The 18,400-nt window shown below is 37.6% G+C and overlaps 1 protein-coding gene across 1 annotated transcript in view; it reads right to left on the bottom strand.

Moving 5' to 3' along the window:
• Positions 1-18,400, bottom strand: part of ARNT (aryl hydrocarbon receptor nuclear translocator) — a 66,131-nt gene that overhangs the window by 29,583 nt on the left and 18,148 nt on the right. Inside the window, exons 2-3 of the mRNA XM_068965685.1 lie at positions 7,983-8,094; positions 4,408-4,452 (exon numbers count right to left, since the gene is read on the bottom strand). Of these exons, the coding sequence (XP_068821786.1) occupies positions 4,408-4,452; positions 7,983-8,094 (157 nt within the window). The remainder of the gene's footprint in view (positions 1-4,407; positions 4,453-7,982; positions 8,095-18,400) is intronic.

The raw sequence follows: 18,400 nt of genomic DNA, 5'->3' as shown, positions 1-18,400 counted from the left end.
GGGTGCTTCCACCTCTCAGTTACTGTGAAAAATGGAGCAGTGAACACGAGTGTACAAATATCTCTAAGATCTTGCTTTCAATTCTTTTGGATATATAACCAGAAGTGGCACTGCTGGATCATATAATATTTCTGTTTTTAATGTTTCAGGGAACCTCCATACTGTTTTCCAAAGTGGCCATACCATTTTATATTCCTACCAACAGCACCCAAGAGTTCCAATTCCTCCATATCCTTACCAATGCTTGCTATTTTCTGGATTTTTTGCTGGTAGCATTCTAATGGCCTACTCACTGTAGTTTTGATTTGCATTTCTCTCAATGATTAGTAATGTTGAATGTCTCTCCATGTGACTTTTAGCCATCTGTGTATGTTCTTTGGAGAAATGCCTATTCAAATCCTTTGCTCATTTACTCAGGTTGTTTTTTGTTACAGGAGTTCTGCAAGTATCACATCAGATATATGATTGGCAGATATTTTCTTCCATTCCATATGTTACCTTTCCACTGGGCTTCCTTTGATGTGCAAAAGTTTCTAAAAGTCTTAAATTTTGATTTAAACAACAAACAGTATCTCTTTGATTAAGAAAACACAATCCATTCATCTCAAGAACTTTTACTTAACAAGCTGATGAATCCTGTTTGCTACTACAGAAACCGCAAAGGAGGATGCGTTGAAGGAGGTTAAACCTAACTATGAAAACACCACTCTCTTCTCCAGATGGTCTAAATTTTCCTCTTCTCACTGCCACAGGACATAACAAAAATCCATCAGCTTTGGGCAGAAAGAGGCTTTGTGAGACAGGTAAGACTCACAAAATTTTCAGTTAAACCAGTTATTCCTATTACAGCCAAAATTTATACTTCACAGGCCATATAAATCCTCAACTAATTTGACCCCAAAAATTCTCTCTGAAAATAACTGGAGAGTAGACACAGAGGTGCAGTGGAATTTCAGCTCAAGGACAAACTGTTTGTTTCTAAGATACAAAATACACTATAGCTCACACGCTACAGACTCTTAATGAAAAAAGACACCTATAATTTGCATATTAACTCTGAATCTCAAGAATGTGTCTTCCAGGTCCTTGCTACTCAAAGTGTGGTCAGTAGACCAGAAGCAGCAGCATCCCTTAGGAATCTGTTAAGAATGCAGAATCTTGGGCACTATCCGAGACCTAACAAATTATAATCTTCATCTTGTAAAGAACCCCCTGGTGGATTTGTACCTGCATTTGAGTTTGAAAAGCATTATTTTAGTACTAGCAACTCTGATATTGTATGTAGAATTTAAAATCCTTCATATTCTTAAAAATTATTTCATAGTGTTGTGTGGAGAATGCAACAAAATGACACTTGAACAAAGTGATGAAAAGAGGTAATAAATTACAACTTGCATCCACCAAGGAGACTGAGTTAATCCACCAAGTATCGAGCTGATTTATAGATTTACAGATACAATGCAAGTAAGACTTTCACTCCCAGACCAAAGTGGAAAATTCCAATTAAAAAAATGTACCAGGAATTCCTGTTTAGGTCTCTATAATTCCACTGCCTGGGGCATGGGTTCAATCTCTGGTTGAGGAACTAAGATCCTGCAAGCCATGAGGCCAGAGGAAAAAAAAGTTCTGATGATCAAGTAAAAAAAATTTGGTGATGACTCTCCTGGGCATGCATAATGACCTATTTGGTAAGATCAATTATGAAAACTTTTTTTTAAGGTCGGGGAAAGGACAAATAAACCTTTTAAAATTTGTGTGTAGTTTGTGACTACCAGATTTTGTGGAATGGAAGCAATGACTCAGGGCTAGAGCTAAGTGACAGGAATAAATAAAGACTAGTGATTACCTCTATCCCATTAATATGCACATCTGCTACTACTATTTTATCTATTATTATAATTAGGAATTCCAAATTGGAGGAAAGTGCACTGGAACTGTGTGGGAAAAGTCTATTCTTGCATAGAAATTGAAATGTTTTCCCGTCTTTACATTTGCTGACACTCATTAACGCTCAAGACTTCTCTTGGAAAATGGCTTTCTCCAATATTTTACAACTATTTCTTTATGGTAACCAAGTCACAGTTGTTTTTGAGAATATCTGGCAGTGTTCCACAGCTGGGCAGAAGCTAAACACACTAGCTTTAACTTTAAATACTGCAAAAACAATAATAATAGATAGACAGATGTCACTGACTCAACTAAGCACTATAAAACTAAACAATGGCAAACAATTTAGAATACGGGCATCTTCTGTATAAAAACAAAAAATGAGGAGACAATGACTATATATGCACACAAATATGTGCATTTAAATACACTTACATATGCACTGAATATTCGTGGAAGGATACTTAATAAACTGGAAACTAGTCTCAAGAGAAGGATTCTGAAGGTATGAAGTGAAATGAAGATGTACTTTCATTACATATAACCTTGCACTGTTTAACAATTTTGTGATAAAGTATGTTCATATTTCTTTTAAGAACTTAGTTCAAATAGTAAAATCCAGAAACTCACATAGTAAAATAAATTTTTTTAAGAACAGGGCTCCTGTATTTATTTTTCAAATATGTGTTACTCTGCAGTGTAGACAGTACCTAGGTAGCATTTTCAACTTTGAAAAGAAAAAAAAGGCAGGGTGCAGTCAAGGTTATCGTCCATTCTTTTGACTCTTATTGCTTTCCTGACTTAAAAACAAAGTGAAGTAAGGACATTCCTGGTGCTCCAATGGTTAAGACTCCATGCTCCCAATGCAAGGGGCCTGAGTTCGATCCCTGGTTAGGCAACTAGCTCCCACATGATGAACTAAAGATCCAACATGTAGCAAAGAGGATCCTGCATGCTGCAACTAAAACCCAACACAGCACCAACCCCACCCCACCCCCGCCAAAAAAAACCCACAAAGCCAAGTAACTGGTCTTAAGCAAGAACACAAATTTTCTTTCTCTGAAAGTACTCCTTCATCAATATATTGACAAGTTCACTTTCAGTTCCCTAGAAGGTTCAGTACTACAAGGATACAAATTCCAATTCCTGCTCTGTAGGAGAAATCAGTGAGTATCACAGGCAACATTAGAACATTAATGACCTCCCAACTAATTACACCTTGCAGTATTCACTACCTGGTGCAGCCCACTTCCATACTGAGTCAGAACTTGGACATATGACTTGCTTTGGCCAATGGGACAACAGCAAATGTCAATACAAAGCAGATGCTTGATAAGAAGCACTTGGACTGAGACATGCCCTTTGTATTACAGCCATCACCATGTAAAGAAACTCAAGTCTGCCCTCTTTAAGGATCAGTTCAGTTCGTTCAGTTCAGTCTCTCAGTCGTGTCCGACTCTTTGTGACCCTATGAATCGCAGCACGCCAGGCCTCCCTGTCCATCGCCAACTCCCGGAGTTCACTCAGACTCACGACCATTGAGTTGGTGATGCCATTCAGCCATCTCATCCTCTGTCGTTCCCTTTTCCTCCTGTCCCCAGTCCCTCCCAGCATCGGAGTCTTTTCCAATGAGTCAACTCTTCGCATGAGGTGGCCAAAGTACTGGAGTTTCAGCTTTAGCATCATTCCTTCCAAAGAAATCCCAGAGCTGATCTCCTTCAGAATGGATTGGTTGGATCTCCTTGCCGTCCAAGGGACTCTCAAGAGTCTTCTCCAACACCACAGTTCAAAAGCATCAATTCTTCAGCGCTCAGCCTTCTTCACAGTCCAACTGTTACATCCATACATGACCACTGGAAAAACCATAGCCTTGACTAGATGGACCTTAGTCGGCAAAGTAATGTCTCTGCTTTTGAATACCTAGGTTGGTTACAACTTTCCTTCCAAGGAGTAAGCGTCTTTTAATTTCATGGCTGCAGTCACCATCTGCAGTGATTTTGGAGCCCCAAAGAATAAAGTCTGACACTGTTTCCACTGTTTCCCCATCCATGAAGTGATGGGACTGGATGCCATGATCTTCGTTTTCTGAATGTTGAGCTTTAAGCCAACTTTTTCACTCTCAAAAAAAAAAAGGGGAGCAAGAGAGATGCCCAGCATTATCATCTGAGTCCAGTTCCCAGATGACAAGGCAGCTGAATGCAGTCTTAAGAATGAGCCTAGGCAAGATCAGCAGAAAAACCAATCGACAGAATTATAAGAAATAATATATCATTGTTATTTTTAAGCCATACAACTATAGGTAACTGATACAGAGGATCTTATAAATTCTATATTCTCTTCTCATTGAGCACTTTCCTCTGGAGTTATTACCAGAATGCTTGGAAATTGTATAGGGTATAACAGGAAATTTTAGTTTTAGGATGAAGGACTCTCCTTAGGTCTAAAGACGAAAAAATGAGTCATAAAGATAATTAACTAATTTTTAATATCAGAAATCTAGATAAAGTTTTACAATCTTACCTCAAAAATTTACTGTTCCCTTCTCCATCATCATCAAAATCCAATCTGAGGAAAGTCAACAAAAAATATTATAAGCCTACTGATAATGCAGAATATTAAAAAAAAATTAAAATTCTAAACCCACATCTATCTGAACACCCACTTAAAAAGAAGAAGGAAAAGAGGAAGTGGACATAAGCAAAGATATACTTACTACCTCTTCCTTGTTGAACCAAACTGGGCAAAGAAATTGATCAAAAATGAGTACCAGACTTCCCCAGTGGTCCAGTGGTTAAGAATCTGCCTGCCAATGCAGGGGACACAGGTTCGATCCTTGATCTGGGAAAATCCCACACACCGCAGGGCAGCTAAGCTCAGGTGCCACAACTACTGAGTCTGCACACATAAAGCCCGAGCTCCACAACAAGAGAAGCCTCCACAATGAGAAGCCCAGAAATCGCAGCTAGAGAGTAGCCTCTGCTCTCCACAGCTAGAGAAAGCCCATATTCAGCACCAAAAGCCCAGCACAGCCAGAAATAAATGATAAGTAAATAAGCAGACATGGGTTCCGTCCTTGGGTTGGGAAGATCCCCCGGAGGGCATGGCAACCTGCTTCAAAACTCTTGCCTAGAGAATCCCATGGACAGAGGTACCTGGTCGGGTATCATTCATGGGGTTGCAAAGAGTCAGACATGACTGAAGCAACTTAGCAAGTAAATAAATAATTTTTTTCTTTAAAAAGAGTGCCTACTGCTACCTTTATTTTCCTAGGGTAGCAATCCACCTTTGTCAAAGTTTTACATCAGAGTACAACCTCACAAAAGGAGCAGGAATCTACTCAAAAAGGACAAGGAAAACATTACTGTAAGTAATTCAGGTCTTTATTTTTCATTTCTATAGTCTATTCTAGGCTATGTTACCAGCTCTCTGAAAATCTCTCAAAACAGGGAAGTGATTTAAGACCTTGGAAGGTTGGGTTTTTGTTTGGCCATACTGCGTAGCTTGTGGAATCTTAGTTCCCAGGTAGAACCAAATATGAGCCTTCAGCTGTGAAACAGAGAAGGCAATGGCACCCCACTCCAGTACTCTTGCCTGGAAAATCCCGTGGATGGAGGAGCCTGGTGGGCTGCAGTCCATGGGGTCACTAAGAGTTGGACATGACTGAGCAACTTCACTTTCACTTTCCACTTTCATGCACTGGAGAAGGAAGTGGCAACCCACTCCAGTGTTCTTGCCTGGAGAATCCCAGGGACGGGGGAGTCTGGTGGGCTGCTGTCTATGGGGTCGCACAGAGTCGGACACAACTGAAGCGACTTAGCAGCAGCAGCAGCAGCCGTGAAAGCACAGTTTTAACCAATGCACCACCAGAGAATTCCCCGAAGGCTGTTAAATAATGTTTCTTTCCTTCATTCATCCAATGAACATGTAATACATGCTACATTCCAGATACTGTACTAGATGAATTGAAAACAAAAGATTTGCCCTCAAAGGCTTCTTCTCCTAGACAAATATAAATATACAAGTGAAAATGAGAAAGCATCATATGAGGAGCACAATCAATCAGCTTAGTGAAAAAAAGAGGTGACTTTCATTTCAAGGGATTAGGCAAGATTATAGGTAATGAGATAGGCAATCTCCTATTAATCTCTATACTAAACTAAAATGTAACTCATGTTACCACCTTAACCCCGTGATCTTAGCATCTCCATTGGAGTGATAACCTGATATTATAGGCCTCTAAATGGATTATATATGAAGTACATAGCATCAATCCTTAAAGTGTCCATTTTTCTTCCTCCCTGTAGCCCCAGATCACATGTCAGAACTTCATGTGACCCAGTAACTTCATTTCTAAGACTCTATCCTAAAGAAAAACTCAGAAAAAATTTATGTACAAAGATACTCATTAAGCATTACAATATAATAGCATATCTTCAAAATTGTTTAAATGTCCCAAAATAGAAATTAAGTACATCCTTCTATGTAACTATTTTAAATTATGTTTCTATATAATATGTAACAGTATGGGGAAAAGAGTTATTTTATACAATTAGATCAAAAGACTAGGCTATATAAACCAATATAATTATGATTTTAACTACACATAAAGAATTAAGTAATTATGCAAAAAAACTAATGAGAGATGAATTTGGGTGCTAAGATGATTGCTTTACTAGTCTTCTAACTTTCTACATTTTCCGATATTTCTTTTAAAAAATGTATTATTTCTTTTAATATATTTTCCTCATTACCAATATTACAAACACTTCAGAAAATATAGAAATAATTAAAAACAAAAGAAAAAATAAATCATCCATAATCCCATCTTCCAGACTAACTGATAAGTATCCTTTCAGTTTTTTGGCTATGCATATGTGTTATATACATATTTTTTTCTGATAGGAGTTGATATATTACATAAACTGTAACCTCTTTTCTAAATATATTATGAACATTTTTCTGTACTAATACATATTTGCCACTTCTAATAGCTGTACACTTTCAATATAACTTTCTCAGCCAATCTCTTAATTTTGATATTAATACTGATTCTGATTCTAATTGTTAAGATTATATATAATCTTAACACTGTGTTTAAGAGAGCAGACTCTAAAGCTAATCTCTTAAGGTTTACATTACAGATCCTCTACTTACTAGCTTTAAAACCTTGGGTAAATTACTTATTCACCCTATGCCTCAGTAAACTAATTGCTTCTTGGAGACACAGCAAGCCTTCATGTTATTCTGTTACCATCTTAAGGGAGAGAACACTCTTGCATTACTACAGGTAGGAGGAAACTTAAAGACTAAGTGTAACATTAGCTACAGAATTTTTTAAAACAAAAGAAAGGAAAAAACAGAAAATATAAAGTAGGTAAAATACTACCCCTTCTCCCAGGCCTTTCTAAAACAATCTCTTTTCTGAAGCCTTTCCCAACCTCTACCAACCAATGGTGATTTTCCATACAGTGAAATACACAGCACTGTATTTGTTCCTTTCTTAGCAAACCTGGAGTATTCTATCTTGAATTACATTTATGTGTGTGACGATTATCCCTTTAAGAACATAAGTAATTTAGAGACAAAAACTGTGCCTTATTTACCTTTGTATTCTAGGAGCAATCACACAATGCCTTACACTAATTAGGCATTTCATAAATAATTTTGGAACCAAATGGACTCTGGATTCCCAACAGGGCAATGTATCAATAACTTAAAGGAAAAATATTCTAGATTTCAGCGTTCTCTAAATTCAGGAAAGTAAAAAGCCTACCAAAAAGATTCTGAGAATGGAGATACAAAGCTTAATGAAAGCAACGATATTTTCTCAGCAACAGTGAAATCTTTGGGCTTAGCTATAGTCCTTTACCTTGCAGAGATTTTTGGTTTAAAAAAAAAACAAAACTGCCTCTAAGCAACTTAGGTAAAAACATCAATTCCACACAAAGAAAAATCCAGGGACTAAAGAAAGTTATCTGAAAGGAGTGTAATAAGCAGTTAAAAGAAGCAAGAGGGTTAGGAAAAGGGGTTTAGTACCTAACAAAATTAGGCGGTTTAAAGGAGAAGCGTTCATGACACACTACACTCAAGCTTACCCTGGTCGCCGCTTAATAGCCCTCTGGACGATGGCTCCTCCACCTTGAATCCCAGGCCCAGGGTTTCCAGAGGCAATGGCTGGACCCAGAGGTGGTACATCTGATGTCATTTCTGTCAGAGAAAAACAGAAAACACAGATTTTAGAAAGATTGTCCTTGTTTATCATCATCATCACTATCAAACTAGCTAGAAGAAAGGTTGAAGCTATGGATGATATCTCAATAGTTTGCCAAAAAACTCAAATGCACATTTTAGATTGCTTTTCTTGAATTCTTACTCTAGAAAAAGATTTCCCTACTTCAGTTGCCCCAACTTCATACAGTTTGGAAGAGGTGGCACTATATTCTGCAGCCTCCACTTCTAAAAGCCTGTAATAGTGACATTAATCTGCTGCTAAGTCGCTTCAGTCGTGTCCGACTCTGTGCGACCCCACAGACGGCAGCCCACCAGGCTCCCACGTCCGTGGGATTCTCCACTCAAGAACACTGGAGTGGGTTGCCATTTCCTTCTACAATGCATGAAAGTGAAAAGTGAAAGTAAAGTTGCTCAGTCGTGTCCAACTCTTAGCGACCCCATGGACCGCAGCCCACCAGGCTCCTCCGTCCATGGGATTTTCCAGGCAAGAGTGCTGAGTGGGGTGTCATTGCCTTCCCCAACATTAATCTAAAAGACACAAATTGGTTTACATATTTCATTCATGCAACAAATATATATAACTTAGCTCCTCTGATTTATTTTATTTAGAAAATGCAGAACAACCTGAAAATTAAAAAAATCACCTAAAGTCCAATACTCAAAATACTTACATAGAGTAAAACTCTTAAGTCCTTTGTTATGACGCCTCTTTTTAATCCTTCCTCTCTCCTATCAATTCAATCTCATACCCCAGAAGCAACCATTTTTAACAGCTGAGTTCAGTTTATCTCTTATTTTCCCCCTCAGATTATACACATCTATCTCTCTGATCAAAAATGGGCACATTTGATTACAGTGGGTTTGTTGAAGATGACCAATGGCCTTTTGGGACTAACCTTATGTGAGAGTCCATAAGACAGGCCAAAAATATTGTATACAATGATTCTTGATGTTTTTGTACAAATCCCTGAAAATGTAGCATACAGAAAGTATACAAAACAGATTACAAATGAGAAGCTGGGTATGGGTAAAGTGAAACCAGATATTAAAAGAAAAAAATTAAGAGCAACTTCAGGGTGGCCAAGCAGAAGAGGTATTTCTCCAGGCTGAAAATGAGCTAATCTGGAGAGAAAAATGATGCAATGAAAGGAAACATGTTTAGTGCAAGTCTCCTGCCAACCAACAGATATGGCCATCATTACATGACGTGTGTTGATAGGGGAGGAGGCATTTTTCCTAATAAAAATAAGAATCCTGATCTGAAAGTTGCTTTTAGCATTTAAATACATATCAAAGATATCCACACACACACACACACTCTCAAGACTGATGCCTCATCCCTTTTCATAACCTCACAGTGTATGAATATATCATATCTTATTCAACAATTCCCCAAGTTGACAGACATTTATATTGTTTCTATTTACTATTACTAATTATCTATTACAAATAGGCAAATGTATTTATACTTACTAATATAAGTATATAAAACATTTACACATAAAACTTTAAATTCTCTTCTGCTTTTTAGAACAGATTCCTAGAGATGAAATTCACTGTATCCAGGTATATAATAAGCACTTAAAATTATGATGGGTACTGTCAAATTACATTCCAAAAAGGTTGCTATAATTTCTGCTCCCACTAACAGGATATGAGAGTACCTATCTCCCTCACCAGGACTTGATATTATACTTTGTAATTTCACCAAAACTGACAGGCAAAAATGGTACAGTATTTCATTCTTATTATGTGTTTTTACATTAGTCCTCTGAAATCAATGAGTTGATGTATCTTTGATATTTTTATACTTAATAATATATCTTTTTCTAAAGCAGCCATGAAATTAAAAGAGGCTTACTCCTTGGAAGGAAAGTTATAACCAACCTAGATAGCATATTCAAAAGCAGAAACATTACTTTGTCAACAAAGGTCCATCTAGTCAAGGCTATGGTTTTTCCAGTGGTCATGTATGGATGTGAAAGTTGGACTGTGAAGAAAGCTGAGCGCCGAAGAATTGATGTTTTTGAACTGTGGTGTTGGAAAAGACTCTTGAGAGTCCCTTGGACGGCAAGGAGATCCAACCAGTCCATTCTGAAGGAGATCAGCCCTGGGATTTCTTTGGAAGGAATGATGCTAAAGTTGAAACTCCAGTACTTTGGCCACCTCATGCGAAGAGTTGACTTATTGGAAAAGACTCTGATGCTGGGAGGGATTGGGGACAGGAGGAGAAGGGGACAACAGAGGATGAGATGGCTGGATGACATCACTGACTCAATGGACAAGAGTTTGGGTGACTCCAGGAGTTGGTGATGGACAGGGAAGCCTGGCGTGCTGCGATGCACAGGGTCGCAAAGAGTCGGACACGACTGAGAGACTGAACTGAACTGAAAGAATTTACAGGATCTATCAGTATATAAAAGATATTAAAGGATATCAATTTATAATAATGCATGCCTATTATGTATTACAAATATTTTCCATCACCTACCTCACCCTTTAAACATATAACGTTTTACAATTTTATGTTGTTAAACTTATCAATGTTTTCCTAAATAATTCCTGGATTTCTGTTTTGCTTAGAAAAGCTCCCCATCTTTGAATTTACATCCTTATAAAACTTTTGTGTTTCTCATTTAGATTTGTAATCCATCTGAAATTTATTACTTTTGCCTACCTGGCATAAGGCAGAACACTGAGTATCTTCTTGTAAATGGTTAGCTAATTATTCTAACATCATTTGCTGGTTAATCCATCCTTTCCTCACTTATCTGAAATGACTCTCTTTACTATATTTTTGGGTGTCTACAAGCAACTGATCTCTTTCTATACTTTTATTGTATATTAATATATTTTTCAGCTCCTGTGTCAATACTGAACACTTTTGATAAAAAGTGTTTTTTATAGCACATTTTAGTTATCAAATAGGAAAGTCCTCCATTCTCCATTAATTTATTTTACAAAATGTGCTTATTAAATGGCATGCACTACTTCTGCTTCCAGGACAATGGAATAGATGTACTTTTCCCTATTCCTCCTGCTAAGCACAACTAAAAGTTCTAGACATCATACATAAAACAAACTTAAGAACATTCTGAAAGGTAGACAGAAGAAAGCAGACCAGCTAAAGACTTCAGGATGTGAAGAATGTATGGGGATGAGTTCTCCTGGGTTTCCTTTTCTTAAAGGCTTTAGTCTCTCTAGACAAAGGACCAGCAAAGCGAAAAGGTTACCAGGACAGAGAATTCTTAAACAACTACTACTATACCTCAGCCAAACACCAGAGGAAAACTGTGATCCAGCTTTTAATCTGTCAGCAAAGGCTGAGTGGGGAACCTAAGTATCTGTCTTTGCAAGGCTGTAACAAAGTACCTCAAAACCCCTCCTGGGATTGTGTCAGAGAAGGTCAAGTAGGGTCTTGGAATTTTCATTTCCAGCTGTCAGAAATGAGCACCTGTCCCTCCCAAGTGTCAGTGGAGACCATGTAGGGAAATGTAACTCCCATCCATATTCAGCAGTAAGAAGTCCTACCTCAAGTGTCAAAATAGTCTTAGTGGGGAACCTGGAATTCTATCTCTATTGAATAATAACAAGGTAGCGCCATTATTGATACCACTCTTCTAAAGTGGTATCATGAAAGCTAGATAAAACAGTTTTGAATAAAGGCCAATATCACAGAATACAAAAATGTCCAGGCTTCAAAACTTTTTTTAAAATCACTCATCATTCTAAGAATCAGGAAGATTTTAAATTCAAGAAAAGTAATCAATAGATGCTAACAGTGAAATGACACAGATGTTAGAATTATCTGATAAAGATTTTAAGTGAGTATGGCAAAAATAATAATAGACACTCAGTAATGTCTGAGACTTTGTGACCCCATGGACTATAGCCTGCCAGGTTCCTCTGTCCATGGGATTCTCCAGGCAAGGATACTGGAGTGGATTGCCATTCCCTTCTCCAGAGGATCTTCCTGACCCAGGGACGGTAAAAATGCTTCAACAAGCAATTACTATCACAGTTGAAACAAATGAAAAAATAGCCTCAGCAAAAATAGTCCCAGCAAATATGTAGGAAATATAAAGAAGAACTGAATAGAAATCTCAGAACTGAAAATATGAATTGAAGTTAAAAGTTAAGTGGATAAGCTCAACAGCAGAAAGGAGGGAACAAAGGAAAGAATCCATGAAATGAAAGAACACTACACAAATCACCTAATCTAATCCTAAGAGAAAACATCTGTGATCCAGTCCCATCACCTCATGGCAAATAGATGGGAAACAATGGAAACAGTGACAGGTTTTATTTTCGTGGGCTCCAAAATCACAAGAAAAGCTATGACAAACCTAGACAGCATATTGAAAGGTAGAGAGACATTACTTTGCTGACTAAGGTTCCTCTAGTCAAAGTTATGGTTTTAACTGTAGTCATGTACGGATGTAAGAGCTGGGCCATAAAGAAAGCTGAGTGCCAAAGAATTGATGTTTTTGAACTGTGGTGTTGGAGAAGACTCTTGAGAGTCCCTTGGACTGCAAGGAGATCAAACCAGTCAAACCTAAAGGAAATCAGTCGTGAATATTCATTGGAAGGACTGATGCTGAAGCTCCAATATTTTGGCCACCTGATGCGAAGAACGGACTCACTGGAAAAGACCCTGATGCTGGGAAAGACTGAAGGCAGGAGGAGAAGGGGACAACAGAGGATAAGATGGCTGGACGACATTACCAGCTCGATGGACATGAGTTTGAGCAAGCTCCGGGAGTTGGTGATGGACAGGGAAGCCTGGAGTGCTGCAGTCCATGGGGGTCGCAAAGAGTCAGACACGACTGAGCAACTGAACTGACTGACTGAAGAGAAAACAGACAGGGAAAGAAAATGAATAGGAAAAAAAAAAATCAAGAGATGCTCAGGGACTTGTGTAACTAACAAAAGAGCTAGTATTTGTGTCATTTGAGTCCTGGTGGGGAGAAAGAAGGCAAAGCTGAAAAATAACATCTAACTTCCCAAATTTGGTGACAGATGTAACTTATGGATTCAAGAAGTTGAGCAACCCTTAAAGGATAAACCTAAAGAAACTCATTTCAACACAGATCACAATTAAACATAAAAAAATTAAAGACAAAGTTTTGAAAGAAGCTAGAGAAAAATGACACTTAAGAGAGGAAAAATAATTCAGATATCAGATTTTTCATCAGAAACCATGGAGGCCAAAAGAAAGTGGCATAATATTTTTTAAGTTCTGAAGGAAAGAAACTACCAATCCAGAATCCTTTACCCAGTGAAAACATCATTCAAACATGAGCAGAAAATAAACATATTCTCTGCTGATGGAGAACTAAGGAGGATGTGTCATCAGCAACCCTATGCTAAAGAATAGCTAAACAAAGTTCTCCAAAAAGAAAGGATGTTAAACAGAAGAAATTTTAGAACACCAAGAAAGAAGGAAAAAAACATTGTATTAATAAAAGTCAATAGGCTGTGCTTGTCCTTTTGAAGTTCCTAAATTATATATAATGGTTGAAGCAAAAATGACAACACTGATGCTTCTAAATGTAAATACAGAAATTTAAGGCAAATTATAAATGGGGAGGATAAAAGAATGTAAAGGGAGGTAAGATTTCAACACTTTACGCAAACTGGTAAAATGACATCAACAGACTGTGCTGAATTATGTATATGTATATATAACATAAGGCCCACTATAGCAATTAGTGGAAAAGCTATTCAAGAAGATACACTAATAAACATTATTTGTTGTTATTGTTCAGTTGCTCAGTCATGTCCAACTCTTTAGAAGTTTTAAAAATGTTCAAATAACCTATAGGAAGACAGGAAAAAGAAAACAGAGAAACAAAAATCAAAACGAACAGAAAACAAAAAATAAAATGGCAGACTTAAGCACGAACACATCAATAATTTTATTAAATGCAAATGGTCTAAATGCACCAATTAACAGAGATTGGCAGAGCAACTTAAAAAACACGGCAACTATATGCTGTCTACAAGAAACTCACTTAAAATAGAACAGTGTAGGTGGGGCGAAAGTAAAATAATGGAAAAGAAACATCTTGTAAAATATTAATCAAAGAAAAGCAGAAGTGTCTATATTAATAATAACAGATAAGGTAAACTCTGGAAGACGGTGAGGGACAGAGAGGCCTGGCATGCTGCAGTCCATGGGTTCGCAAAGAGTCAGACACAATTTGGTGACTGAACAACACAGAAAGGTAAACTCCAAAGCAAATAAAATTACCAGGGACAAAGCAGAACATTATATAATAAAGATTCAATCCAGCAAGGAAACATGTGGTGTACATGCACGACAAAGCTGCAAAATATGTTAAACAAAAACAGACAGAACAGAAAGGAGAAAAGTTATAGCTGAGAGACTTCAACATCCCTCTCTCAACAACACACAGAACAATTAGAAAATCAGCAAAGGTACAGAAAACCTCAGTGACACCTCAATTACCAGGGTCTAATTAACATTTCTGCTTCATGGGTCACAGCTTGTCATGATGAAGGGGTTTGTGTATGAAGCTGCATAAGCTTCAACAAAGCTATACAGGCCATGCCATCAGGGCCACCCAAGATGAATGGGTCACAATGGAGAGTTCTGACAAAATGTGGTCCACAGGAGGAGGGAATGGCAAACCACTCCAGTATTATTGCCTTGAGAACCCCAAGAACAGCATGAAAAGGCAAAAAGATATGACATCGGAAGATGAAGCCTTGAAATCCTTCAAGCTAGGCTTCAGCAGTACAAAAACCAAGAACTTCCAGATGTACAAGCTAGGTTCAGAAAAGCCAGAGGAACCAGAGATCAAATTGCAAACATCTGCTAGATCTTAGAGAAAGAAAGGGAATTACAGAGAAACATCTACTTCTGCTTCATTGACCATGTTAAAGCCTTTGACTGTGTGGACCACAACAATCTGTGGAAAATTCTTCAAGAGATGGGAATATCAGACCACCTTACCTGTCTCTTGAGAGACCCGTATGTTTGGGACCAGCACTGATCACACAGCCAGATTTGCACTCGTCTCCCCTCTCCTGTATCACACCTGGAATGGGATCCAACACTTGATGTGGGACCTAGGAAAAGGTTTGTGCTTGCAGATCTTCTTGGAGCTTAGCAGTAGAGTACCTTAGAGAACCACAATAATGGAAAGGGTCCAGTTTCCCCCTTATTTCTAAAGAAGAATGACTGCAAACGTTCCCTTTTCTTGCCCCCAGGTTGCAGCCTACTCTGGACCTGGGAGCCTTCATTCTCTCTTCATGTTAGGTCTTGATTTATGATGAGGGTCAGCTTTTGGCTTCTTCCTGAGACAGTGGAGGGCTTCCCTTGTGACTCAGCTGGTAAAGAATCCACCTGCAACACGGGAGACCTGGGTTTGATCCTTGGGTTGGAATGATCCCCTGAAGAAGGGAAAGGCTACCCACTCCAGTATTCTGGCTTGGAGAAGTCCATGGACTGTATAGTCCGTGGGGTGGCAAAGAGTTGGACACAACTGAGCGACTTTCACTGAGACAGTAGAAACAATGTCAGCTTTGTGGCCTCTGCTGTAGGGACTGGGAGTGGGGCTTTGGCCTGTGGGTTGCTGGCTTAAAGGACGGTTCTTTCACTGGTCAGAGCTCAAGGTCTTTAGCATTCACACATTCTGACTGAAAGAGGGGTTGAAGCAGAAGAGAAGTAGCCTGTCCCAGGTATACAGAGATAAAAAGAGTAAACTAACTCTTGGAGCAGGTGCTTTGGGGAGATGTATAGCTTTGATGCAAGAGGAAGATTCAGAAAATTGTCACTGAACCTGCTAAGGGTTATTTCTATTCCTTGTGTTTCCAGAAAAACCAAACCTCTTATTATCATGTTTTCTAATCCAAATTCATATGACAGCTTTTTTCTGAAACTGAATTAAAATTACTTTGGGGAAAAAGAACAAAATAAACCCAAAACAAGCAAAAAGAAAGCAATAATGAAAGACACAATATAATAAACTGTAAAACAGAAGAACAATTTAAAAATAAAACAAAGAGTTCTTTAAATTGATCAATAACATTGACAAACCAGGCCAAAAACACACAAACTACCAAAATCAGGGGGGGAAACAGGAATTATCAAGACAGACCCCGAAGAAATCGAAGAGATAACCGAGAATACTAACTTAAATAAATCTGGCAACTTAGATCAAAAGGATCAATTCCTTAAAAAACTCAAACTGAACTTTCCTGGTGGTCCGGCGGTAAAGAATCCACCTGCTAAAGCAGGGGATGTGCGTTCGATTGGGAAGACTCCACATCATGGGCAACTAAGCCCATGTGCCACAACTACTGAGGCTGTGCTCTGGAGCCCCTGTGTCTTAGAGGAACTAGAGAAAGCCCACATGCAGCAACAAAGGATCACAAAGCCACACAAATAAAAAAATTAAATTTTAAAAGAAACAAAAACACAAACCAAAACAACTAACCAAACACAAAACAGGTGACATGAATGGTCCCATAATTACTAGGAAACTGAATTCCATATTTCAAGAACTCTTAAAAAAAAAATTCTAGGTCTAGATGATTTCACTGGAGAATTTTACTGAACATTTAAAGAATGAACAGCAATGTTACATAATCTCCTCCAGAAACTAGTTGAGGAAGGGAACACTTACCAGTTGATCTTATGAAGCTAGTATAAATCTGATACAAAAACCAAACAAAGACAGTAAAAAAAACAAAAAACAAACCCAAGATTAATATCCCTTAGGAAAACAGATGCAAAAATTCTGAACAAAATATTAGCAAATAGAATTTAGCAAACAGAATTTGGCAATATGCAAAAGAATTTTACAGTGTAGCCGTATGTGATTTACTCAAGAAAAGCAAACTGGTTAAACACTTAAAATCAATCAACACATTACTAGGCTAAGAAGAAAAATAATGATCATATCAGCCTATGTATAAAAAGTATTTGCTGCAGAGTGAGAGGGAAGTGCAACAGGGAGGGGTAAAAAAAGAATTTAAAAAGTGAAGGAAAAAAAACCCCATGGGTTATTAAAAAAAAAGTATTTCCTAAAATTCAACACCCATTCTGACAAAAACAGAAAAATTAAAGTGAAATGTCTTCACCTTGACAAAAGTATCTACAAAAAACGGAAAAAAGAAAAACTACCACTGTGTATGTGTGTGGGTGTGTGAATGCGCTCATTTGCTCAGTCATGTCCAACTCTTTAAAACCCCATGGACTGTAGCCTGCCAGGCTCCTCTGTCCATGGAATTTTCCAGGTAAGAATATTGGAGCAGGTTGCCATATACTTAACAGTGAAAGACGATGCTTTCTCCCTAAGATCTGGGAACAAGGAAAAAAAATGTTCACTCTCATCACTTATTTAAACACAGTATGGGAAGTTCTAGCCAGTGCAAAAAATGCAAGAATAGGAAATAAAAGCCATACAGATGAAAAAGGAAAAAAAAAAAACAAACTACCCCCATTTGCAGATTACATGATTGTCTTTGTAGAAAATTCTAAGGAACCTACCAAAACAAAAAAAACCTCTTAGAACAAACGAGTAAATTCAGCAAAACTGCAGTATACAAGATAAGCACACAAAACTCAACTGTGGTTCTATATACCAGCAGTTAATACATGGACATAAAAATTTTAAACCATTCATAACCCTTTCAAAAAATAATTAAATGTGAATTTAACAAATACACAGGATTTGTATACTGATGCTGATGAAAGAAATGAAAGATCTAAACAAATGGAGAGACTTATCACATTCATGGAATGGAAGACTCAACAAAAGATGTAAATTCTCTTAAAACTGATACACAAGTTTAATGCAATTCCTTTCAAAATACTACCAAGATATTTTTGAAGACATAAACATGACCATTCTAAAATGTATATGGGAAGGTTAAAAAACTATAACAGCTAAAACAAAGTGGGAGAAAAGAGTCTACTTGAGTTTAAGACCTCTAATATAACTATAATAATTAAGACTGTGCAACCCTAGCAGAGTCACAGACACTTACATCAATGGAACCCAGAAACACTCACACAAATACACCCAAATGATTCTGACAAAAGTGCAAAAGCAATTCAAAGGAGGAAAGATAGTCTCTTCAACAAATAGTGCTAGACCAACTAGACATCCTTAGGGAAAAAAAAAAACAAACCTTGACCCCTTATTACTTTATTAAAGTACCCCAAATTTAATTACCCCTTATTAAATTACCCCAAATTTAATCAAAATGAATCATGGACTTACATGTATAATGTAAAACTATGTAACTT

This window comes from Capricornis sumatraensis, chromosome 2, assembly GCF_032405125.1.
Source record: "Capricornis sumatraensis isolate serow.1 chromosome 2, serow.2, whole genome shotgun sequence".
Classification (NCBI taxonomy): Eukaryota; Metazoa; Chordata; class Mammalia; order Artiodactyla; family Bovidae; genus Capricornis; species Capricornis sumatraensis.
This window is presented reverse-complemented; position numbering and strand designations above follow the sequence as displayed.